Source organism: Tenrec ecaudatus, chromosome 10, assembly GCF_050624435.1.
Source record: "Tenrec ecaudatus isolate mTenEca1 chromosome 10, mTenEca1.hap1, whole genome shotgun sequence".
NCBI classification, from domain to species: Eukaryota; Metazoa; Chordata; class Mammalia; order Afrosoricida; family Tenrecidae; genus Tenrec; species Tenrec ecaudatus.
The window spans coordinates 17,521,760-17,548,391 of NC_134539.1; the positions used below are offsets into that span (position 1 = coordinate 17,521,760).

A 26,632-nucleotide genomic window follows, 5' to 3' on the forward strand; every position below is an offset into this window, starting at 1 on the left:
CTAGGAGGGAGTAACTAATAGGACCACCTTGCAGTCTCTAGTATGAAAAGTATCTGGTACAGAGCTGTAGAGTCCAAGTTCTGTATTTCTGAGCTTTCAGAAAGGAAACGATATCTCCAAGGATGCACTTACCCCGTCTCAGCCCACCGAGAACAAAGCATAAGTTAGGATCCGAAAGCAGTGAGCACCAGGAGCAGAGATGCCCAGACAGTAGATCCGACCATTCAAGGGCTGGAGCAGGCCCACGAATTGCCCTGGTGCCGGGCAGAAATGGGTGTAAATCTACTCTGGAGAAAACGTGCCTTCCATTTTAAGCCCATCAGATTATGCACCAAATAGGAACTTAGAACTAAAAATCATCATGTTCATACAGAAGCAATCCCGTGGAGACGCCTTTTTTTGTTTTGTTTTGAGTTTACCCTTTAACTGAGCTTGTACCACTACAAAGAACCTTCCACTTGCGGGCTCTATGGGTCCAGAGTTAAAAATGTGATCATCTCCCTTAAGTCCTAATGCTTCTGACCTGGTGACCCCACCTGGGGTGTTAATATAGCTCTGTCACCTCTAGGTTTCTAGATCCTAAGCCCTTTCCTTTCTTATACTTCCAGCTATTCATGTAAAAGAATATTTGGTACTAGATTTTATTGAGAATTTGCGTGTGAATGGGAGCATTGTCAAGTTAGAGATCTGCCAGATGGCTAGTCTTAACATCGTAATAAATCATGATTCCAAAGTTTTGTCCGTATTACCTGTAAAACGTCTTATCCAGAATTGAAGGAGATATTTAATATGTGCTTTGGTGAAGAGTATAAGGGGTCTATTAAAGGCTACAAGTCTCTAGACGAACGTTCTAGCTGCCACTTCCCTCTTTTCCTCAGTGAGCTATTAAAAGAACCAATAAAAATCACACTGATGTATGTAGCCATGGTGTACCAATAGAAGTGCAATTCATTTCCCCTCTAAATAATTTTTCTCTACTTCACCATTCTTCATTTTGACTCTTTTTGGAGGCTAAGCCAAAGAAGACTCCCAGGGTAGAAGGGCCAATCATTGAAGGCTCATTGCCCTCATGGGGCTCACAGTGACGGAAGTATCACGGCAGTTCCCGTTCCTCATGACTCACCTGGCTACATTCTGCCCCCTGGTAACTCCGTCTTACACCATTGGTGCGTTTATTGAGTACTTATATAGTGTATCTGCCCAAAGATAATGAGGATACCGCCGTGAGCCACACACAGATATGGCCTAAGTCTCTTATATACCGGGGCTCCTTAATTTCTGATTAAGAGTCAAAAAACAAGTAAACATGCACCTTAGTAAGCAAAATTATGATAGAAAGTGAATTATAATCAGGAATAACAGGAAATGTAGGTGAGGGTCGGTTGATTACATTTTTGAAAGATGATCCTGAAATCAAGGCCTCAAGGACAAACATTGGCATAAAAAGATAGCGCCATCCCTCTGGGTGCTGTAGGTGTTCTCGTATGCTCGGAAACCACTCGGAGTGTGCTGCCTTTCACTGCGAAGAATGTACGAACGAGAGTTACTGTTGACAGAATGCACATGTATTAATTTCTGCAGTCACCCTGTGAGGGAAGTTACTGTTACTGCCTTTGTTGTACAGAAAACAACTGGCACAAGTTGATAGACTGAGTGAATGGTTCAGTAGCTGTAAACAGGTGTCACCTAGTGGACACCTACTCCGTGCAGCGTGTGTGTGTGTGTGTGTGTGTGTAGAGCACCGCGCTGCACAGGGTGCCCAACGACCAGCTCTGAAATCTGTCGGTAGGCACCTCAGGGACTCACATTTCCAACCCAACGCTACATATTTTCTCAACATTTATTTTATTTTTTTATAATGTCATTTAAACTTTTTCATCAAGATTAGCTTATGTTTGAATAGTGGAAACATTTACAAAATGATTTCATAATGAAGTTGATAATCCAGAAGACTCGATGTGTCCACTGTTCACAACTCAAGTCAAATTCTAGACCAGTTGTTCGAACTCTGGTTTTCTGGTAAGTGTTGTGTTCTTTGTGCTCTGCGGTGTGTGGTCTAGGTAAATGCGTCTCGTGGACAGAAACATACACAATCGTAGTCCCAGGAAAGAAAGGGCAGTTAGAGTATTCTAAAATCAAAGTAATGTTTAGGTTAAATTAATTAAAAATTTCAATTGTTCAGTGACATCTGTTACTTTTTACTTATTGCTTTTATTCTTGCTACCTGCCATGAAAGGTTTAAGGCAATTGTTTATTGTCATGGATTGTTTTTATAGATTACATTTTATTTGAAAATGCTCTAGAAATATCCTCACGATTGGCCTTTTACTTTTACCTCACGCTTGGTGTTTATATGTTCTTTATCTTTTAAATAAAAATACATTTTATATGAATAAATAGAAATATTTTACGCTTGATCAATGAGTCAACTGTGACAAAAATATACAGAACAGGATCTGTGACTACATCTTCTTCATTTGCCGTGAACTCCTTTTGCAGCCATGCTCGCATGTAAAACTACTTTAGCTGCAAGAGAAGGTCCCCTTGGGGAAGTTCTCTGAGGATTAAGGATAACTTTGCGTACAACCTAGTAACAGTCATACCAGTGTATTAGCTATAGCTGTAACTGTAGCCTAAAGGGCACGTGGGAGATTATTCAATTATTTATCTTCAGAACAAGGGATATCAGACACTGGACTATATCGATAATATATTTGAGTTCATAATTCCATTTATATTAAATTAAATTTAAGATGCTTATAAAAATGTATAGAACATTTTATGGCACTTTAGAATTGGAAAAGCACTTCACATGCCTTTAAAATCCAATACACAGGCAGTCCCATAAATTAATTTGGAAGCATTTCCCGGTTTTTATATGTAAACAGAGTTCGTCTGGTTATGTGGCTTTTCTAAGGCTCCTGGTTGGTAAGTGGTGAGTGTAATCTTGAACTCTGTATTGTGACGAGAGAGTCATGCCTCTCATCATCCTGCTTGGAGTTTTAGGAAATTTAATAATACTGACTTTCTGCTCTTAAATATGTTAGTTTTTTTGTTTTTCAAAGTTAAGATATGATCATTTTTTACTTAAAACGTTCCGATGTAGTTTTGGTTAGCCAAGCGAAGCAATATTAACATTCCTGACCAGTTTCATTTGCGCAAGTATTTAACAAACATTTTCAAGTTAGCACTCGGCATTTGTGGTTTTTATATGCAAAAACTATAAATACCCACTTGGAAAATTTAGCAGATTCTATCTGAATAGCATATGTATTTGTTGCCATCAGTATTTGTATATTTAAGCTCTATTCTCTGGTCTCGTGCTGCAGCTGTTAAATGTACCCAATACAGAGAAATTGTCACTTCATTTTGCAGTTTTGTCTTCTAAAGACTCTATAGGTTCTTCAGAAGTAATATTGTCAGTCCAGTCTAGGTAACTGTAATTGCTTTAAAACTTTTGTAAAAAAAAATAGGTCTTTTCAACTGTTATCTCTCAGTAATGTCATTTAATATCACTAATATCAATTATCTTGGCCAATCATCTTATTAATTGAGATCCCTTTAGTATTCTGTAACACCCTTTATACAGATACTTTCCAAATTCTAGTCCTCGAATTGTTATAATTAATCCTTAGAATATTAGGTTTTGTTTATAATTTGCTAGTCGTAAGATGTCAGGAAGTCACAAGGTTCTTAAGCCATGTATTTCTAATCTTTAAAAAGCTCAAATAAAAATGTTTCACATGAAAACTATAAAACATACGATTGAAACCATTTTCTGTGTACTGACGTCCCTCTGAAGAACGCGCTCATTGTCTCCAGCTGAGTAAATGGTAGGATTACTGCCTTTTTTTTAATACTTTCATTGGTGGCTCTTACGTCTCTTATCACAGGATTACTGCCTTTTAATTTCCATTTTACTCTGTTTAGTGTGAAGACAAAGAGAATCTCATTATAGAATATATATTTTTAATTAAAAATATTCAGTGTTTGGGAAACAAACTACATCTATATAAGACAAATCAGAGTGAAATAGAATTTGGAAGATTAAGGAGAAAATTTATCAAGAAACATAGTTAAACTGATAGCTGACATGCTACCTTATTCTAAAGATGACTATATATATCATTCAGAACAAGATGAATAAATATTCTTATTCATCTTCAGAACAAGGGATCCATTAACAATTACTCATCTTCTGAACGAGATATCAGACATTGCAAGATATAAATAAAATGAGCTTATAATTCAATTTCATATCAAATTAAATTTAAGGAACTTATAAAATGACTGTAACATTTTATTGCACTTAGAATATGAAAAGCGTTTTTATATACTTTCAAATCTTAATGCACAGAATTCCATATGCCGTATGTACACGAGTATAAGCTGGCCCGAATATCAGCCAAGGCGCCTAATTTTACCACAAAAACGCATTAAAAATGTGCTGAAAAACTCAGCTTATACACAAGTATGTATGGTATCTATGTGTGTGTGTACTATATATATATATGTATATGTATATAAATTGATAAAGGACAAAATTTATAAAAGTAGCCTAGAACATTTGGAAAGAACTAACTAGATCTTTCAGAAATGGAAAAATGGAGTAATATTTAAAATGCAGTGAACTATTGTTAGACACAACTGAAGAGGGAATCCGTTAACTGAAAGGTAGATCAGAGGAATTCATCCAGAATATAGTATAATGAGACAAAGAAATGGATGTATAGAAGGAATTTCATGAGTCATGATGGATCTAATGATAAAGGAACAGGAGTCATGGTTCCTAAAGGAAAGGAGGTAAAATGGGGTAGAGACGTTAGAGAGCTGAAAAAAACAAGTGACAAATATGTTGGATTATAAAATTTATAATGGCTTGGCAGTTGCTGTCTTTTTGGTAGTCCACCTAAGGTACATCTTTAAAGCTTATTGTACAGTTTGATGTACAACATATCAAGTTAAGAAAGTTTCCTTTAATCCTTAACTAGGTATATGTTTTTAATTATGAATAAGTTACATTGAGTTAAATGATTCTTTGGCATCCACTTGAAAGATGACTGTTTTTTCTAATTTCATATGTTATATAGTGAATGATATTACTAGATTTTCTGACATTGATTCATTCTTACTGTATATACTCGTATATAAGCCGAGTTTTTCAGCACAAAAACAGTGGTACCCCAGCGAGGTGTAGCATCTCACGGGTGATTGCTGTTCCTCTGCTGTTCATTCAAAGCCCCGCTGACACTGCAGGGCTTTGAATGTTTGTTTGCTCACATCTAACCAATCAGAGCCATCCTATGATGTGGACGGCTCCAATTCGCAGACACACCTATAGTGATTCACTTACACCGGCAGCTGAACTGGTAAGGATGTGTCTGTGGCTGTGCTCCGTCTCTCCCCTCTGGTCTCTGTGTTAATTCACATCCTGCATTTCCCACCCTAGGCTTATACTTGAGTCAGTCAGTTTTTCTAGTTTCCCAGGTAATAATTGGGTACCTCGGCTTAGACTCGGGTCGGCGTATATACGGTATGTTACTGGGATTAGCCCCACTTGGCACGAGCTATGGGAGCGAGAGTAACTGGTAGTATGTAGTAGCAGCCCCGTATCTTTCTAGTGACTGCCAGTCCTGTACTCATAGTTTCATTACTAATGCTAGTGATTTGTGTTGTCTTTTTATTTTTGCCAGCTTTGCTAGAGGTTTATCAATATTATGGATTTTTTTGAGGTTTTAGCATTTTGTTTCATTGATTTTTCTCTTTTTCAGTTTGCATTCCACATATTTTGGTATGTTGTATTTCTGTTTCCATTCAGTTCTATATATTTAACATTTTTCCTTGGACATTTCCTTTTGGGCCTATAACTTACTGAAAAGGTTTGTTTAGTTTTCAATGTATGGAGATCTTCCTGGTGGTTTCAAGTATGTCAGAGAACATACTCTGTGTGATTTCACTTGTTTTAACATTGGCATGATTTGATTTATGCTCCACATAAGATCTATCTTGACTTTTGTGGGTACTTGAGAAAAAGATATTCTGCTATTGTTAGCTGGAGTATTCTGTGTATTCCATTTAGAGACTCTTGTTTTAATGCCTAGATTTTCCTATTATTGCTGATGCTGTGTTAGTAATTATATCAATAATGGAGTGCTGATTCTAGGTATTATAATATCCATATAAAATATTATCATTTACTAGTATTGACATTTCACAGCTTCAAGTGAAGTATTGGAACCACCTTTTGTTTATGTGCCATACTTTCCCCATCTTTTAAATGTCATGAAGCAAAAATTGTATGTATTTGTCTATGTACATTTTAAACCATATCACAAGGCATTTCACGGTGGAAGCAACCTTATAACACAATTTAAGAAACTCATGGCAAGTAGGATAGCTTATTATCTGGATCCCAATTACTTTCGACATGTCAGGAGAGAAGGGTCCCTGGAGAAGGAAGGAGGGACATCCTGCTGGGTAAAGTAGAGGAGCAGTGAAAGAGAGGAGATGGATTGCCCCAGTGGCCGCCACAGTGGGCTCCGGCAGAGCAACCGTTGTGCGGATGGCAGCGACTGGGCGGTGTGTTTCCCATCTGCTTTGCACAGTGTCGCCGTGGGTGAGAGCTGGCGCAATGGCCTTAACAGCGACATGTTTAGATATCCTGATGTCCTTTTCTTTCTGAAGTTTGAGGCCACATTCCAGTTGCCCTTTCTGTTCCAAAGAACTGAATTTTAGCAGCTCTTTAGAATAGCCACGGGCTACCTTGGTTTCCCTCCAGTTAGTATGTTTATTTCCCTTAATTGTCGAAGGACGTGGAATTTGTGGTTGTCAGTGCGTTTCGCTCGATACTTGTCCACGTTGTGTTGTTTTTTTGGCCTCTGTGGTTTCAGATGAGAAATCCGCGGTCATATAATTGGCGTCTTCTTAGAGTGCAGTATTCTTTCTCTGTGGCTCCTCTCAAGTGTTTGTCTAAAGTTTGCACAAGTTCACATATGATGGGTCTTGGGGCCAGGACTCCTTTGGATGGGTTCTACTTGAGTTTGCTCAATTCATGAACCTCTATGTAGATGCCTTTTGCCAAATTTGGAGACGTCTCAGCCTTTTTTTTTTTCTCTAAATACTATCGATCTTTTCTCTCCTTTCCTTCTGGATCTCCGATGAGATGGCACAATGTTAGCTCATTGGTTATTTTAGTACAGGTGCCTGAAGCCCTGTGGCTTGCAGGGATGGGGCAAGGGTAGGTTTGTTCTGTGTTGCTCTGATTGGATAAGTGATAGTGGACAGTCCATTAGGAGTCTGTGGGTGCACGCTAGACTAATAGCTGAAAATTGGGTGGGTTGAACTCACCCAGGGACACTTAGAAAGATGTGCTTCTGCAGGTCACAGCCATAAAGCCCCGGGAAGCAGGACTGTGCAGGTGTGGAGACACCATGCGTCAGAATCAAGTTGACAGCAACTGTAACAGCCACAAAGCAGCCTGAGTGGTGCTGCCCGTGGGACTGCTACCCTCTAAGGTCAACCCTCTAGCTGCCCCGGCTGCTCCTGTAAATATTCTCAAGACTCCAGAAATCCTCTAGAGAATTCCTATGAATTGGAACCAACTTCACGACAATGGGTTTTTATAACACATTTCTGAATTCTGCTATCCAGTGAAGTTTTCATTTCGTTTACTGTTTTTTACTTCTGTGATTGGCACATAGTTATTTTTGAGTAGCATCTTTACCGTTGTATGTAGAATGTACTAAAAAGAAGCTGTCTTCTCTTTTGCCGTATGTTGCTTTCTCTGTGTCTTACACCGTCTTTGCCCTTCGTTCTCTCCCGTTCGTCCTGCCTTCTTTTGTTCAGTCATCCTTTTTGGTTCTCTTTTCACTTTTTTTGCTTAAATTTATTAGACATTCTCTGTTTGGTTATCATGGCAACTACACTTGACATCCTAAATTTAAAATTCAATTTCAGTTGATACCAATGTCACTTCAGTAGCATGGAAGAATTGTAACTGTTCCTATAGTCCTGCCATTCTTTATACATCTTCATATTGGTAATTATTTTATATCATGTAGCACACATGCAGAGTTATAAATAAAATATACAGTAGCATTTTTAAACTTAGATGTACTTAATATGCCCTGCTGTGTATATGCCTGGTAATATAGCTCATTAGGTTCTCTGGTTTCTTGGTGAATACTTAGTAATTCTTTTATTCTCTTATTAAGTTATAGTTAAATTCTGCAAACTTCAACTTTCGAAATTTGATATTTGTTAGTTCTCTTGGCATAAACCTTATATTTCTTCTTATGTTACGTTAACTTCTACCTCATCTAACATAATTGGAATATAGTACATTTTCAATAAATGGATGGAGATTTGTTTATTGGCTGATTTTAAGTTACTTTAAGATACTGATATAATCATAAACACTTTATTAAGATGAAGATGTTGCTTTTACATCCAGAGCCTTCCCCTCTTCTTTACATCGTTCTAAATCTAGCATATGACTCAAAGCCTGGGAAATAAGCCACTTGCTCCTGCAACATTTTCCAGAACTCTTCTAGGGAAGCACCCAATGAAAGAAGCCTTTTTTTGATTTAATATATTAAGTTTCAGGCGGTAACGACACATAAGTGCAAGTATCACAGAGACTTTGTGCTTAGGAACTGGAGGACCAATTTGAGAATTAGAAATGAAGAGCAGATAGCCATCAGTTCAGATCAACTGTTCATTCATGGTGAGGAATGAAGGCATTGAGAGAGTCGACTAAAAAGTTGAGAAACCACCCAATAGGTAGTGTCATGAGAGTGTTGAGTGGCCTGGCTCTGACATGTGGGGTACAGTGTCAGTGAACGTGACTTTCAGGGAAAGTGAAGGCACTACCTCTGGTTTGTCACAGGTCTTCCCAGGCTCACTTACCTCATTTCTGTTTCCTCCCCACTTTCTGTGGTCATTTAATGTTCTGAACCCTGGCTTGTACAATGGCCATATGTGTGTTGCAGGGCATTCCTGTTGATCTCCAAAACAGACCATGTGTTCGTATTAAAACCATTAGTGTCCAAATAAGCTGAGTGGCTATGTTTACAGCAGGAAGTATGACAGTATTTCTAGCGTGAAGAGAACTCCTTTACAAAGCATGGCCTTTAGGGACCCCGTTAGCATCACACCATTGCTGCCTCATAGCCTTTGCCTTCTACCTTTCCTCTGAAATTGTAGCATGCCTACACGACACCAGTGTAGTGCTCACAGGGCTACTAACTATCGAGTCAGCAGTGCGATGCCACCAGCCTCTCCACGGAGAGACGTGGGCTTCCAGGCCACAGACACCCACAGGGGCAGTTCTACTCTGTCCTATCGGATGGCTTATGAGTCAGCATCGCGTCGATGACCATGGGTTTGGTTAAATGAACTAGCAATTAAATAAAATCATTAAACTTATATGTCCTAAATAGACACTGCTGTGTAAACAGCTGATAATGATCTTCTGATTTCTTGATGAGTAATTCTTAATGTCTGCACTGCTTGAATCAAATATGGTCAGACTCTGGAAACACAGCTTTGAGACACAGGCACGAGGTCAGTGACTGTCTGAAAGCAAACTCATGTTTAGTCTTTGAGATTTCAAGTTTGTTTCCTCTGTTATCCGATGACAGTAACCAATTTGTCTGAAATAAGTTAACCCGGCTCACGGCCATCGATGGCTGTCAACTCATAGCAACCTTATAAGACAGGCTAGGATTGCCTCTGTGGGTTTCTGAGATGACTCTTTTCGGGAGTAGAAAGCCCCATCTTTCTGCCGAAGAGTGGCTGGTGGTTTCAAACCGCTGACCCTGCAGTTAAGCAGCTGAACGCTGAGTTACTACGCCATCAGGACTCCTTTCTTTGACCCAAGCCTCAAAGAAAGAACGTGGGGCAAGTGTCAGAATCTGGAATTAAAAATAACCCAGCCAACAAATATCTTGGGCTGCAAGGTTAATCTAGAATATAAACATTGAACATACAGATGTGCACATCTGAAGAGTTCTTCAACAAATGTTTTAATTCTATAAGGACCTTTTCAAACAATGGATCTGCTTAAAACATTACCACAGACATTGCTTTTATGTGATTGGTATTATATCGTAAACTTGCATTCATCTTTGGTTTATATTTATTTATGTAGCTGTTCTTCAAAAGATTGACGGTGTTAAGGTGTTAAATTATACTAAAACTTTTTTTCCCTTCTCCCTGCCAGGAACTATAGAGTTCTAAATGCGCTCATTTCCATTATTCAGTAGCTCCGATGTGATCTGTGTGCGCACCTTGAGTAATACCGAAGTAGAAAACTACTCTCTTATTGTATTTCATTGCTAATCTCCAGGGTTTTCTTCCACTGTACCCCAGAAGCTTGTGTAGTAGACTTTCCTTGTAGGGTATTCAGTTTATATATGTCGGATTCTCTGGGGCCATGGCTTTTGCCAGATGAAGCACTTTTGATTTTGAGGCTGATGAAACACAGTGCTGTTATTGATCTGTGCATGACACAGCCTGTCTGTCTCTTAGCAGAGTGTAGCAACATTTATCCAGGAATTTGTGAAATGTCACTCGGATCATGTTCTCAAGGTAAACTGTGCAAAAACCAGGATCTGAGCTGAGAATCCATGTGGATTTGGACGTGACTGTCTTATCCCTGGGTCCTATCTTCTAGATGAACCAAGTGATATTTATTAACAGAATGTCTGTGTCTTATATTAGTCTTTGTAAAGAACTGTTATTGTCACTTGGAACACTATGTTCTTTATAGCAATACTAGTATAATTTGATTTTACATTGACTGGTGACCATACCCCAGCACATATTAAGAAAAAATGACCTGGACAGCATTAGTTAGGCATTTCTCTTATTTATAATAAACCAGTGCCAATACTGTAAGACCAATACATAGCCTTATATTCCTTATATAGCTTCCATTATTTTCAGTATGCGTTAAAGTAGGTATGTGTTATTAAAATGTACCTGAAGGTGATGTGTGAGTATATTTCTCACTGAATAGGATCAATATTAAATAGTATAACCCATTTTATTATGTGATTATTATAAAATCCAATAATATTGGTTTGCATATGGATGGATTTTTTTTCTTACAATTCTGTTTAGTGCCGTGCGCCTCAGACATGTAAACTGTATGCATACACATACACATATACTCATTTATTGTAGATTCTAGCCTATAGACATGTATTCATGGTTTGGAGGGAATTATTTAGTCAGGCATTTGAAGGAATTATTTATCATTATTTGGTCAGGCATTTGAAGCAGGTTGTATACGGACTAGATCTTAGACGCTTGGGATGGTTTTGAAAGTTGTGTGCATGGACCCACTATAGGGAAGAAAGTCTGGAATGGCATCAAGGTGAGACTGTATATTGCCGAGGTTTCGGTGATCATGCCGAGAGCTGTGGGTCACAGCCTACCTGCAGAGTTCCTGCTTGAGCGCTTTGCCAATGTCTGTGCCCAGGCCCTATGCACATGAGTTAAATCAGAATATTCGGTCTGGAGTCCAGGCTCTGGGTAGTTTCTAAAAGCTCTTAGGTGATTCAATACACTTACTAAGAACTGCTGGACCAACGGCTAATCAAATAGAGATTGAATGCAAGGTTATGTCAGAGGTTATTTTAATATCAAGGGACAGATTATAAGGAAATAATCTAGATAAATTCATTAAGAATAGAAAAAGGAAGACAGATTTTGTGATGATAATAACACAGATGTTGATGACCAGTTGCACATGGGTCAGTAAAGAAAAGGGAGGTATTTAAAAGTAGCTTCTCAAGTCTCCATCGGAAGTGACTAGAAAGTCGGTGGGTAAAAGAATTATACTTGTGAGCACGTCAGTAGACACTTGCTTACATGTACCTGGGATAGCCGACCAGGAGTCTCACAATTTAAGTGGAAGATAACCCTAAATTTAAAATGAAGGGTGATAGACGTTTTTTATGAAATCTTTCTAAATCTCTGCCCCCTGCCATTGAGTTGCTTCCAACTCTTTGTGACTCTCCATAGGTAGGACAAGGTGGAATTGCCTCGCTGGGTTTCTGAGACTGTCGCTCTGTACTGGAATAGAAAAGCTTGTCTTTCGCCCGGGGAGCAGCTGGTGGTTTCAAAATGCGGATCTTGCAGTTCGCAGCCCCATGAGGCGCCACTCCATGTCATTAGGGTTCCTAGGAAAGACATTTCCTCGGGGATTTTTTACATAGTTTTATTTAAATCTCCCTTTAAAAGATATTAGTCATGATTTGATTGATTTTAAAGATTCTAAAATATATTTTTTAAAAGATGCCCATTTTTTATTCTCTTAGCACTTGTACAAGAAATAAAAACATTGTTGCCCTTGACAATTTTAGTTTGGGATGTTAATAAATGTAATCAAATAATATGAATACTTAATTCAAATTTTATAGCATAATACTGGGTTGTAGTGTTTCTGAACTTTCACAACAGGCTTTATTCCAAGTATTTTTTCTTGTAGAGCTTTTTTTTTAAATTTTCCCCCTGCCCACTTTTCCTCTTTTAATTAAAACAATAATTTTATTGAGGGCTCATACAGCTCTTATCGAAATTTATACGTACATCCATTGTGTCAAGCACATTTGTATATTTGTTCCCATCACCATTTTCAAAACATTATTTTTTCCCCTTGAGCCCTTGGTATCAGCCTCTCATTTTTTCCCTTCCTTCCTTCATGAACCCTTGATAATTTTTAAATTGTTATTATTTTTTTCATGTATTACACTGACCAATGTCTCCCATCACTCACTTTTCTGTTGTCCATCCTCTTGGGAGGGGTTATATGTAGATCATTGTGATCAGTTCTCCCTTTCTCCCCCTACCTTCTCCTTACCCTCCTGGTATCACTACTCTCATTATTGGTCCTGAGGGGTTTATCTGTCCTGGATTCCCTGTGTTTCTGGCTCTTATCTGTACCTGTGTACATGCTCTGGTCTAGCCGGATTTGTAAGGTAGAATTGGGGTCATGATAGTGGGGCAGAGAAAGCATTAAAGAACTGGAGGAAAACTCAAGCACTTACTCAATGCAAGAACACGTAGTTCTATTAAATTGGCATTCCAGGATGCACACCTTCCCGACATGATTGCTGAAGAAAAATGTGTGCATAAGCAAATGTGGTGAAGAAAGCTGATGGTGCCCGGCTATCAAAAGATATAGCGTCTGGGGTCTTAAAAGGCTAAAAGATAAACAAGTGGCCATCTAGTTCAGAAGCAACAAAGCCCACATGGAATAAACACATCAGCCTGTGTGACCATGAGCTGTTGAAGGGATCAGGTATCATGCATCAAGGAACAAAAAATCATATCATTGTCAATGTGGGTGAGTGCAGAGTGGAGACTTAAAGCCCATTGGTAGCCAACTGGATACCCCCTTACTGAAGGGTTGTAGGGAGGAGATGAGCCAGTCAGGATACAGGGTAGTAATGATGAAACATATAACTTTCCTCTAGTTCTTAAATGCTTCCTTCCCCCCACTATCATGATCACAATTCTACCTGAAAAATCTGGCTAGACCAGAGGATGTACATAGCTACAGATAGCAACTGGAAACACAGGGAATCCAGGACAGATGACTTCTTCAGGACCAGTGGTGAGAGTGGCGATGCCTGGAGGGTAGAGAGAATGTAGGTTAAAAAGGGGGAAGTGGTTAGAAGGATCCACGTATAGCCTCCTACCTGGGGGATGGACAGCAGAGAAGAAGGTGGGGGGGGGGGACATCGGACAGTGTAACATATGACAAAATAATAATAATTTATAAATGATGAAGGGTTCATGAGGTAGGGGGAGTGGGGAGCGAGGGGGAAAATGAGCAGCAGATATTAAGGGCTCAAGTAGAAGACAAATGTTTTGAAAATGATGGCAACAAATATACATATATTCTTGACACAATAGATGTATGTGTGGATTGTGATAAGAATTGTATGAGCCCCCAATAAAATGATTTTAAAAAAAAGAGCTGGAAGAAAGTTCTCTGTTTCATCGGTGCTATCCTGCACCCTGACTGGCTCGTCTCTTCCTTGTGACCTTTCTGTAAGGGGATATCCAATTGTTGTAGAACTTATTTGAACCGAGTGAACATGCATTGTTAATGCTATTGATCCTCTCATTAAAATATTTTATTTAAATTCCTAAGTCTTTAAATGCTGTTCCTATTGTTTATATATTTGGGAAATGAATGGTATTTTGCTATATGGATATATATTAAACCAAAACTACAAGAGATGGTTCTTAGCCTTGGGGTTTATTATCCAAAAAGTAGATGATATTCAGTTGAAATTAGTGTGACACTTCACTATTCCTGTGAATGATGCACATATAATTTAAATAAATTTAGCAATCATATGAATGCTTTTTAGGTATTGAAAGGCTTTCTATTTCAAAATGCTAATTTTACAAAAATATTATGGTCTAAGAAGTTTTTAGAAGTCTAAAACTCACTTTCAGGAGTACTGATGCCTTTCTTTGAAAAATATTAGTCATTTGTTGTGAGCAACTTTTAATTGTCTAGATATCACTATCCTTGAGTAAAATCATGTCCGTGAGTTTCTTCACGTCAGTCTGTAAAAGTCTTTTTGAGCAATAAATAGATTAAGAAATGATAGTATTGTAATATCCCACTAGAACAGACAAAAACGAACAAGAGCATTGCTTAGGAAAACCGGCTGCTGGGGAAGGAGGCAGTCTTCCTGAGATCTGCAGCGATTCTCTTAGGATCAGCTCGCAGGAGAATCACTGTCACATCACTCGGAAGTGTATGGATGTACATCATGGCATGGCATCGGCAATGGCACCTCCCAAGATGAGCTGGGAAAGGTAGGAATCATGCGCTGATGTTGACAGGGTGGGAACGATTCAGAAAGGAGGGAGGAATGGCTGCTCAGCTTGAAGAGCATCATCAGTGTCACCAAGCTGACAGGAACAGCTGAATGTTGGTGTGTGTTCTGTGTGCATTCTAAATAACAACAGCAGCAACAAATAGCTTAGGAAATTTATTGGCATAAAATATTGTGACTGTTCTTTCACAAATACAGTTGCAGTAAATTGTCAGACTGTTAACCAAAAGGCTGGTGGTTTGAATCCCCCAGCCGCTCCCAGGATACATCTGAGGTAGCCCTGTGGAGCAGTTCTGCTCTGTTGTGTGTACGCTGGAACAGACTCCAGGGCAGCACATTGGGGTTTGCCGTAATAAGCCATCTATTGTTGTGGACCCTTTAGCCTCCTCTTTTCCCCTACATGACTTACGTAACCGAAAAGTTGAACCCACCCAGTAGTGTCATGGAAAAGCCTGGTGACGCTTCTGGAAAGATGCTGGCCAGGAAAATCCCAAGGGACAGTCCTACTCAGCTTGATGCAGCACATGTGAGGGAGCATCGTGTCCCTGGGGTAACCCACTGGGCTGTAGCAGCAGGCAGCAAAGGTGGAGTCTAGAGGCAGGCCCTTTCTGATTCGGGACCTCAGATGGCACTGCCACCCTCCCAAGTCTCCTGGAAAGGGTAGACAAGGTGGGCAAGCAGTGCACCCTCATGGCTGCTGCAGGAAGAAAGCCTCGCTGTGTAAGTTGAGTGTCTGTCTCCTGGAGGCCGGGTACTCAACTCCTGCTCTAATACCTTAGGAACATGGAGAAATTCTTTTAGTAGTGATGACGGTTCGACTTTCCGTCTCTGTTTAGCGTTCGGAGAGTAGCTTTCTCAGGGGCTTTGCTTCTGGAAACTGGAGTAGGGTGTTCGTTTTCTTAGTCTAGCATGTTTCTTTACTAGCCCGGTCCCGGTAGAAGGACATCATGCTTGGTCCAGTGGAGAGGCAGCAAACGAGGCAGGCTCTCGGCAAGATGGACTGACATAAAGGCTTAACAACGGGCTCTGGCATGGGGACAGCTGTGAGGTGGCGCAGGACTGGGCAGTGTTTTTTCTTTTGTCTGTAGGGTTGCTACAGGTCAGATCCGACTCGGTGGCATTGACCGTGGTCTGGAGAATAGAGGTTTGAGATGCATGGTTTACCTTTAACCTGAAAGTTCATTGGATTCATAATTTAGATGATTTTGAAACCCAATATGTGACTGTTAGCACTTAGATTAAAATTTATTACAAATGCCTATTAATCTCAAATTTATTAATGCCAATGAAAAGATACATGTAGAATGGCTTCTTTTGAAGTGCTCTTTTGAGAGCTGAAATACTTGGCAAACCATTTTAAGCATTTATCTATTTGGAATCATGTTGATTTTCATTTTCAGACATCGTATGAAAACTTTTTTACCAATTTTTTTCAGCTGGACAGGAAGAACTTACAGCACAAAGTTAAAGGAGTATGGAATTACTTTGATTCCTTGTGGAAGTTACAGAGAATGTTATATCTGTTACGCAAATGCAGATATCCATATTTCCCTGATAGAATCAAATTTGAACACATCAGGACAGATTGGCATTTATAATACCAGAAAAAAGGCCTTGTTAATTGCACACCATATTTAGTATGACCTTATAATGAAGTAGCACCTCAAGTGTCATGCTTTGTCTTTAATGTGCATCCTGGAGCTGGGTTCATCTGTACTAGACAACTGCACTTCACAAAAAGAATTTTTTCCTTGATAGGCAATTAGCAGTAATTAGGACGATTCACCTCAATAAGATGTCAACATGAGATTGTTTAAAAAAAGTTGAATGTCAGTGACTTAAAAGGAAAAGTTCTTCTGACACCTAGGTATGGCATGTGAAACATGAAATGTTAATTTAACTTTTCTGCTTATTATTCATGCACAATATTATTTTGTCATTCAGACACTACACTGACAGAGTGTAAAGGGTGTTAAAATAGTGCTGCTGGCATTAAAAGAGGATTCATCTACCATTGGCCAATTAGCCAAAGGGTACTTAATGGTCTCTAAAGGCTACTGAAGTCTAACTACTAGCAAATGCATTGGTAAAAAGTCCTCTACATTATCTTCATTTACTTGACATTTTATGAAACATACTGTAGGCCTTTAATAACTGCATTTGTCAGAAAATAGTTTATAAGTGAGTGATGTAGTACCAGTAGTTTTTTCCTAAGAAATCGTTACATAAATAATTCCATCTCTAAGATCTTTGTTCCTGTTTAAGGGCGAAGGGCTGTTGGTTTTTAATTTTTAATTTTCTTGAAGATCTCAAGTAGTATAACAAAGGAAAATGCATGTTACTAAACTTGAACTATTAACCTAAATAATTTATCTTTGTAAGTGAATACTTGCATGGGAAATATTTCAGTTAGTGGTGGTACAGGATATCTAATTTTATTTGTAACTCATTTTTTAAATGACAGCATTTTGAGTCTTATAGGGGGCACAATTTTATTTTACTTTGAACCAAAGGTATCTTGAAGATATGGATGACTTTCCAGAAGGTTCTTGCTTGCAAAATATAAAATTTTTTATCCAGCATTTTTATTGTAAATCTGGCAACAAATTATTATGTTGTGATGCTTAAAACCATAGCATAAGATCTTAAATTGCTTCCTTTACTCAAGTATAACGAGCTTAAGACATTAAAGTGTACCTCTCTCCCAGGACATATTTGTCAAGATAAATCAGGAGGATTCATGGAAAGAAACTGGCTCTGCCCAGCATTTCCAGGGCAGAATTAGAAGGCAGCAGGAATTCCCATAACTCCTGATTTATCCGTAGTACTCACTTCAGTTATTCCGTATTTACAGGCTATAGGTCACTGAATGCACAGAGCTAGAACAGCGCCTCATACACAGTACGTGTGAAAGGAGTAAAGGATAGTTATGTTCTGAACCGAGATACTTTCACGAAATACTCCAGGTATTGTTGCTGCCCAGGATGAAAGTGATTTGTGGATGAAGTCCTAAGTCAGAGAACAAGGGGGAGGGAGTAGGGCAGGGACTTAATAACTTTGTTCACGGGATTACACATTCACAGGCGCTCTTTGGTGAATAAGTTACGAAACAAAGATCTGGTCAAGCCAATTTTCATGTTAGCATAGAAATGGAGCAAGTTTTGTTATTTTTTTCAGCAGTTGGAGAGGTCAAGTTAATATAAAATTATAGATAAGGAAAACAACTAGAGCAGGTTAGGATACCATGTAAGTTCCACACCATGAAGCACATACTTGGCTCCAACTGGCAGTAAGGCAGCAGGCTGAACAGAGGTTCATTTTTTTGTTTTTTAATTGAGAGTATGCATATGTTTTGTATGCTGCGAAACGAATGATCACGCATCTGGATCTGGAGCTGCTCTGCCGGGCTTATATTTCCCTGTGGTTGCAGGACCGGGCTTCCCACGTCTAGGCTGACTGCTAGCCAAGGACTGCTCTGCTCTCCGGAAGCCTCCCATGGAGTCTTGTACTCGCCCCCCCCACCCCAAGCTTTCTTACTATGACAGCTCACTTCTTCAGACCAGCAGGAGAGTAAGGGGAGGTGGGTTCGTGGAATCTCCATGGGAAAAATGGAATTTAATTAAATGTAATGGAATCTTTTCCAACACACTTTTTGAAGCCCATTCCTGCGTTTGACCTCAGAAATGGGTGCAGGCCTTATTTTAACAGACTTGCCCCATCAAGTCAGGACCATTCCGTTTCCTCTGCTGAGGGGACCTAAATCCATATGCAAATGCCTTTTGTCATGTAAATAGGCATCATGACTAGTAAACTAAGAGTCATATGTTGCCCACTAGGGTCCCAGAGGGGAGGTATTATGTACAAGCACGCATGCCTGGGCGGCCACTGGTCATGGCAGCTCTTAGCTCTCCTGCCCTCGGCGCCCACTAAACGATAAGGAGTCCTTCTTAACATCGGGGTGCTTTCAGAGACTTGTGCTCCTTCGCTGCTTGTGCCGGTATCTGGTTTTAATATTTTATAGTGTTAAGTTCTATTTTGTAAACTTTGGTTAGAATAATTGACTACACCTGAGTCAATGCATATCAGTACTCTCGCTGAAGTCAGTTTCCAAACTGAAAGGGGCTTTCAGAAGCCTGAGAGGGGCTGGCACTGCGGAGATAGAAGGTGCCAGGTTCAACCCTGCGCTCACGGAGCTTGGAGCCTCACCTGGACTCTGCATGCACAGCGATGACTCTGACCTGGGAGCAGTGACAGTAGGAACGTATGCATGTACAAGGGGCTTCAAAAAGGTCGTGAACATATTCTGTTACCTCCATTTTCCCACCAACTTCTTGAAGCGGCCCTTATTTTAAAGCCAAGCTTCCTGTGAATCCAGGGTCTCCACCTTTAAGACAGTTCTCAGACTGTATGTGGTAGCATTTAGAACAGATAATATTCCACACGCAAGATTTACCAAGTCTTGTCAGTTTCACAAAATCGTTTCCAATAGAAAATAATATCTGATAAGCATTATTTATATTCTTGAAGGAACTTGTTCCCCACGTCATGCAGCTGGTAAGCAGCAGACGCCGGAAATGACCACTCTTCTTCTGGGCGTGCTTTATGATGATATTCTGTTTATAATGCAATGTGGCTTAATTACCTCCATATATTTTATTAGACAGGAGGAGGTGATACATTTAAAGAGAAACAACACTTGAGGCTCTATTGGTAGATTTGGTAGCATAATCTCTGTTTCCCAAAGACCTCCACCCAAAGCAGTCTCTCAGACCAAATGGAGAGGAAGCGAAGAAAACGATTTACTCTGTTTGTTCTATCTGTAGAGCCGTTCTCAACTAAGAAATAGAACTCCTGAGCTGGGAGACGTTAGTAATAGATTCTTAAGGATTTGTCTACGGACTAACAGCAGCAGCTCCTCACGGAGTCTCCATCAGGACAAGCATTTAGAAACGAAGCTAGCTTGGGCAAGCATACAGATAAGATGGATTTCCTTATTTCTCCATCTCAAAACTAGTTGCTCTATAGCAATTCCATACCTGCTCTGTGGAGTTATTGATTTCAAGCTTGTAGATTTAGAATATTTCCTCAAAATAATTTAGTAAAGTACAAGTCATTTTATTACTATCCCCATAACTTCAGTGTTTTCCTGATCTAATAAGTTTTAGTGCTATATTGAAGTTGAGATTTACATATATTTCCTCGAGGAATATACTTACTGCCGACTTGTTTTCCTATCAGTGGAAGATACATTTGTATTGTCAGGATTTGTCAGTGAGAATAAACAGGTGGAAATCTAGTGGCATACAAGTGAAAAGCCACACAGAACTGTTCGTAAGAATTTCAGTTTAATTTATGTGGCGTTAAACTATTAGATTGTAAATAAAATTTGAAGTAGATGCGTTACAAATAGAGTGACTTTTGGAAGCCTCTCTTCTGCCTCTTGGCATAAAACGTGGTTTATATACAGGCAGGTGAGCACAGGCAGAGTCTCATCTTAAGGATGTAAAACATTCTGAAGTCGGAGGTTCAGATCCACTATCAGCTCCTCAGGAGAAAGACGAGACGTTGCTCCCTTGAAGATGTTCTGCCTCCACACAAGTCTAAGCCCCAGTGGCAGACAAACTAGTCCTTAGGCCACGGCCCTGACGAAGGCATCACTGAAGATGCAGAGGCCATCGCAAAGCGTGGGGATGAAAACATGGCGCCTGCCTGGCTCTCGGAGCGCTGAAAAGGCCCCTCTTTAAAGTAAACAGCCGCTTAAGCGAGGTGTCAGCTGTGTCCACAGGGAAGAATCACACCAGCCCATGTGATCTAAATATGATAAATAATAAAATCCAAGTCCAAAGGAGGGCATAGTACAAGAGTTTAAATTGCGAATAGTGTTGTTTGACTTTCTGTAGATGAAATCTAGGATAGCGAGCGGCAGTAACTGGATTGACAAATGCCTACAGGTGTGACGGAAAAATAGCAAACTCACTGTCATCCAGGCAGTGCCGACTCAGAGGGACGGGGAAACAGGGAACTAGCAACAAGTAGGAGAGAAAAAGGTTGAGAAAGTCATCGTGTTTATTGTCTATGTGAGGCATATGCCAATGAAATGATGGGTTAAAAGCGTACAGCCCCCAGCAGGCCATGGGGGGTCAGTTTCACTCTGCCCTGTTGGTTTCTGGGAGTTCGAGGTGACTGGAGCAATGTGAGAGGTTATGGTTGAAGAAAAGCCACAGTGGACGGGAGCTAAGAGGACGGAGTATGCACTTTGCTCAGGAAAAAGGGGAGGAACACAGCAGGCTTCCCGCAGGAGGAGACGCTAAGCTTCCCTTCAAGGATGAGAAGATTCAGCAGAAGGCGCCCCGCCAAGTGGCGTTCTTGGGGTGGAAATGGCAGGTGATCTTGACCAGGTGGAGTCTAGCTGATGTACACTGTGGAAGCTAAACCTTCCCCTGCCACTCCCATCATCGGAGCTTGAGCCTCCTTAAATCAGCAAGTCCTGCAGGGTTTTAAAGAAGGAAATAAGTCACCCTTGTTTGAAGTGTGAAGGAGGGTTTGGAGGGAGAGAAACATTGAGGGCAGGAAGTTTTCTTAGCGTGTTCGCAGGAAAGCGCCCTGGTGGTGGAGTGGGCTAAGTGTTGGGTTTCTAATCTCAATGTCAGTAGTTCAAATCCACTAGCTGCTCTGCAGGAGGCAAACGAGGGTGGCCTACTGTTCCCTCTGGGACGAATATGTGAACTACTTCATAGTTTCTAGAGCTTGACAATTGTTTGCACATAGAAAATTAAGATGATCTCAAGCTTGGATATGTAGGAAGATTGCCAGGTTTAAAGACATTATGGATTTGGCTTTTGATATTGAGATACCTTTGGGACAATTTATGAATGAATTAGCTTAGAAAAATCTGTAGAATCACATTCTTAAATCATAATTCACCAAGTATAATTTAGCTCCAAATAGATCAAGCCCTAGTTTTAAGTCTATTATCTGAAATATTCATATTGGGTAATGTGAGCATGCAGTTATAAATACACTGTAGCTACAAACCAACTGGCAAAGTTCTTGGAAGTTGTGCGTGAATTTATCACATGCCATGTGTGCGTTACCATACACGTTAGCCACATCTTGTGCTGTTTCTAATTGGAATTCGTAACAATTATTTCCCCCACAGAGGTTTCAGTACCATTTTGTCTAATTGTTCCTTATGCTGAGCTACCATATGATCAGCTTCTTTGAGGTAATAAAATAGTAGTGCATTTCCTCCGCTCTTGTGAGACCCTCTGCGTGGTTAGGCCGTCAGACTACCGGCCTCAGATTCGTGAACCAGAGGAGCTGGCTAACAAACGGTTTCCTTTACACTAGGATGAAAACATGACCCTGCCTGCCATTTAGTAAAATGTTTGTTATTAAAAAGTCAAATGTAAGTAGTTTAATGTGAATCTACCTCGATATTACAAACAGGATTTGTCAACTATCAATCAAGCGCTTAAGACTGAGTGACTTTGTTTGCGGGCTATTTATTTGAACTAAATCCCTAACAAGCCTCGTCTGCTAATTGGACTTAACATTTATGCTGCTAAATGAGAAGCATTTTGGCTGCTATGTAGGGTGGTAAGACCTACCCAGTGGAATAAACAACTAACATCTGTTATCCTGTCCTGCTCCAGCTTCGCTTTACCAGTTAAGTACATCAGCCCTGAAGTCAAGGTTATCAAATAATACGTGAATCTCTGGCTTGCCGTGTGTATGTGAAGGCAAATAAGCAGCACACGAGGAGTAAAGACCAGCCAACCGAAAGCTATCGAGTACAGCTGGTCCACTTGGTTTTAATCTCTATAAGCTCAACGACCTTAAGCAATGGCCAATAGACTGTATAATATATTTTAATAATACATTTTAATATTTTCTTTAGCTTTTTCCTACACTCGGTATTTTATGCTGCTGATTGTTAGATTACACATGACTCTACTACACATACCTTCGCTTTCTTTAAAACAGAGGCTAAACGTGGATTTGGCTGATCTTCGGAAAGAAAAAGAAGATTTACTAAAGAAGTTAGAGTCCTCCTCTGAAATCACAAGTTTGGCAGAAGAAGTCTCCAGGGTGACAGTCCCCCGGATACAAGTTACAACCATTGGGCCTTCGAGGAGCATGGAGCTGGAAATGAAGCAACTGCAGTGTAAACTAAAGGTGACTACCGGCCTTGCTCCACACGAATGCATGCAAGGGGCTTCCGAAAGGTCGTGGGAAATTACCGAGTCCTCAAGGATATGTTTATGCCTATTCTAATTCCAGGTGAAAGACACGTTATGATAAAATCCAAAAACTATAAGTAGTACCTTGGACTACTTTGTTCACCTTTAATGTGGTAGCAGCGTCTTACCTGGTAGCTCATACAGTATTCTCTGACCCCGCCTCCCCTCCCAAAAAGTAGCAGGACTTCATTGACAAGTAAGGAGCTGTTGGCATCTGGAGGGTGTCGTTCTGCCTTCCACATAGAGCATTCCTCTCACACATTCATACATTAACATCAGCAGCGTCTCTCCCACCATTTTCATTGTGTGCATGGAAGGGCCAACTAGCAGCAGAGAGCGACCGTGCACTGGTTGAAAAGCTGGCAGCAAGTTCAAACTGAGGCAGATGAGACGAAAAAACACTCCTCCTCTTGTTTATAAGGAATAGTATCTAAGGCCCGATGATTTCAGCCACTTTGAAGTGCGGCTTTAGCATGAAAAGAAGCAGGATTTGAGTTCTAGACAGTTCGTCAGGCTGCTTAAAACGCATGGACTCTCCCTGCCCCTCCTCCCCCAGTGCCGCTCGTCCACTGGGAGCTAACGGAAACTGCATGTGCGGCCGCAGCGACAGGGAGCGGCTCTGGGAGAAACCGGCTGGTGTAAACTCACACAGCGCATTAGGGTTGGAATAACCCCGACTGAAAGAGAGGGCTGGAATATTGAAATGATACGTGCCCTCTCCAACAACTATTGAGGAAGGATTACTATTAGTATAAAATGGTAAATTAGTAAGTCAGAACTTGCAGACTATGTTGCCTTTATAACTAATCACATATACTTGTACGTGTAGGGATTGATTGAAATGCCTTCAACCACAATATCCTCTAAATGCAAATACCTTAGATAAGAAAAAGGTGGGGGTGGGGGAAGTTGTGCAAGTTTGGGAACATGTATCTTCTCTTAAAATGTATTTCTGTCCGAAGACAAGTGTAGCTAGATGGATGTATAAGTAAATCCATGTAACTTGAACATTTCAGTGTTTGAGCACCCTACACAGGTGGACATCACGGAGATGGCCTTTGATCTTATCTACTGCCAGGACAGAATTCGTAGCTCTGGAGCCTTGTATTGGAGTCTCTGTGATCCTAACATCACTTTCTCACCACGATGAAATGGAATGTTATGCCCACCATTGCCTACTCCTGCTTTGGTGAATTGTTCATCGTTTTAAGTTGATGAACTTAAGTGAATTTACTTACATCAGAGGGTCTGAAATTTTTTTTGATACTACCAAGCCGTAGCAATATTATTTAAATTATATGCTTACAGGGTATAAATGAATGACCCACTTACAATCTGTCTTTGGCTCTGAGGGTAAAGTGTGCAGTCAGGAAGGTGAGACTTCAGGTTACCTAATGCCACTTCACCCCTACTTGCTGTCAGTGGGATAGACATTGTCCATATCAAGCCTGGCATTGACCACAAAGACAAGGCATGTTTATATAACGCCAAAAAGGACATATCTTTGTGTTTGTCTTATGTCACATTTTAGTACGGATATTTCCTAGAAGACCAAGTCCCTTTAAATACAGAATCCTTTCTGCTCCTGCATGTTTCTGTTTCAATATCATACTGAAACCTAATGATTTTCTAAGAAACAATTTATTTTCTCGTTCCATGGGGGAAATTGGTTAGATTTGGACCTTTTAGTGTACATCTTTTAAATTTTATCCAATTACTAGATTGTTCTGTGTCACATGTGTGTGTTTTCCAGATGTCCCTGGGTTGCTCAGTATCATCAGGGTGTTGTAAGGAGCAGTCCCACTGGTTCTGAAGCAGTGACCCAATGTGCACAACAGAGCAAAAGCCTGCCCAACATGGTGCCGCCCCACAGCCATCCCTGCGCCTGAGTCCATTGTTGCAGCCCCTGTGCCCCCCCCCTCTCACTGAGGGACTTCTTGTTCACTGATCCTAAATCACATGACCAAACTCCTCAGCTCTCCCTCCCATCATCCTCCCTTGGAAGGAGTCTTCTAATCGCGAATGTACTCATCAGAGTACTGTTAATGCACTTTCTCCATCTTCATGTTGCCCACATTAGACCTGCTTCCCCAAGTTGTCCAGCTTCATGTAAATAGATGTGTAAATAGATGTGTAAATTACGAATTATAAGTACTGTTCTGCAAGGAATGGGAAAAGGGTCACGAGACCCAAGTTTCGATATTTCTCAGCCACTAATTTTTTGTGAGACCCTGAAAATGTGAAAAATTTCCAGTTACATAGAGAGCTGGCCTTGCTTATAATTGAGCAATCCTCTGTTTATCCCCAAGTTAGTGACAGCATCTTTAGACAGCCCGAGCTTAAGCACAGAAAGACTTGAACTAGCTGATTCCCTCCCGTGAAGGTACTGTCACCACGCATCCTTCACTGCCTGCTGTCCTTAAACACAGCCACAATAGGTACTTAACGAATCAGCAGAAAACTCCTTAAATGCCACAAATGAGAAGTATGCAAAGTCAGGGACAGGTTGATTGTTTTAGGTAGGAATATTGACAGATGCACGAAATTACAGCCAAGAGATTGATGAGAGGAAAGAAACGAAAGTGTAAATGCACAATTGAGAAATGGCAGTCTGAAACTCTTTAGGGTCGGACAAGTAGCCTTTGATGCCCATCACAAGTGCTTGGTACGTTCGTTTCTAAAACGTGCAGCCAGCTCTCACTTAAGCCCCCATGCGTGACTTGTGATGCCCATGCACATTACTTACACAGACACATCCTCTGGGAACAAGGCAGAATTAATTTCTATTCCGGTAGCCCCTAGAGACTGTCATGTAATATATATATTAATACAACACACTAGGAAGCTTCAAAAAGTTTCTGGAAAAATTCTATGATCGTTTCATTACATTTTCCCACCAACTTTCCAAAGCCCCCTTGAATTTAATTAAGTATTATATAACATAGTATCACTAAAATAAAAGCATCTTTATTAGCTTAGCATAACCATAGATACTCATTTGTAACTGAATTAGTGGAAGTAAATGATGTGTAGAATACTTTATTGAAAGCACATTAGTGTATTATCATATAATGCACTTAACAGTTACATAAGAAATTCAAGGATGCTTCGAGTGTTTATGGAAAAGCAGGAGGAGAAGATAAGGGAATTTTTCCACAAATTTTTGAAGACCCTCATATTATCATCCCAGAAATAATTTAGGATTAATGACTAAAGGAAAAGCTTCAGCAAAAATCATGTATAAACTCAACAGTGTGAAACATCTTATTCCAACACTGATAGAAAATACACCACACATCAAGGCAGACCTTCAAAGTATCATTGAAACTTACGCTGCATTGCATGCACATTGGTATTTAGTAGTTACCATCCAGACTTTGCTTGTACTTTTAAGAAAATGTACATTGCATTTCACAGACATTAAAACCTTAAAGTTGTAAATGTGTCCTAGGAGACATTTAAGAGCCCCGGTGGTGCAGTGGCTATACGCTTAGTTGGTAACAGTAAGGTCAGCGGTTCAAA

The 26,632-nt window shown here is 40.1% G+C and overlaps 1 protein-coding gene across 6 annotated transcripts in view; it reads left to right on the forward strand.

Moving 5' to 3' along the window:
- CNTLN (centlein) overlaps positions 1-26,632 on the forward strand; it is a 294,237-nt gene that overhangs the window by 226,914 nt on the left and 40,691 nt on the right. For all 6 annotated transcript variants that reach the window (XM_075559966.1, XM_075559967.1, XM_075559962.1 and 3 more), the window contains one exon: positions 22,854-23,045. In XM_075559966.1, coding sequence (XP_075416081.1) covers positions 22,854-23,045 — 192 coding nt within the window. The remainder of the gene's footprint in view (positions 1-22,853; positions 23,046-26,632) is intronic.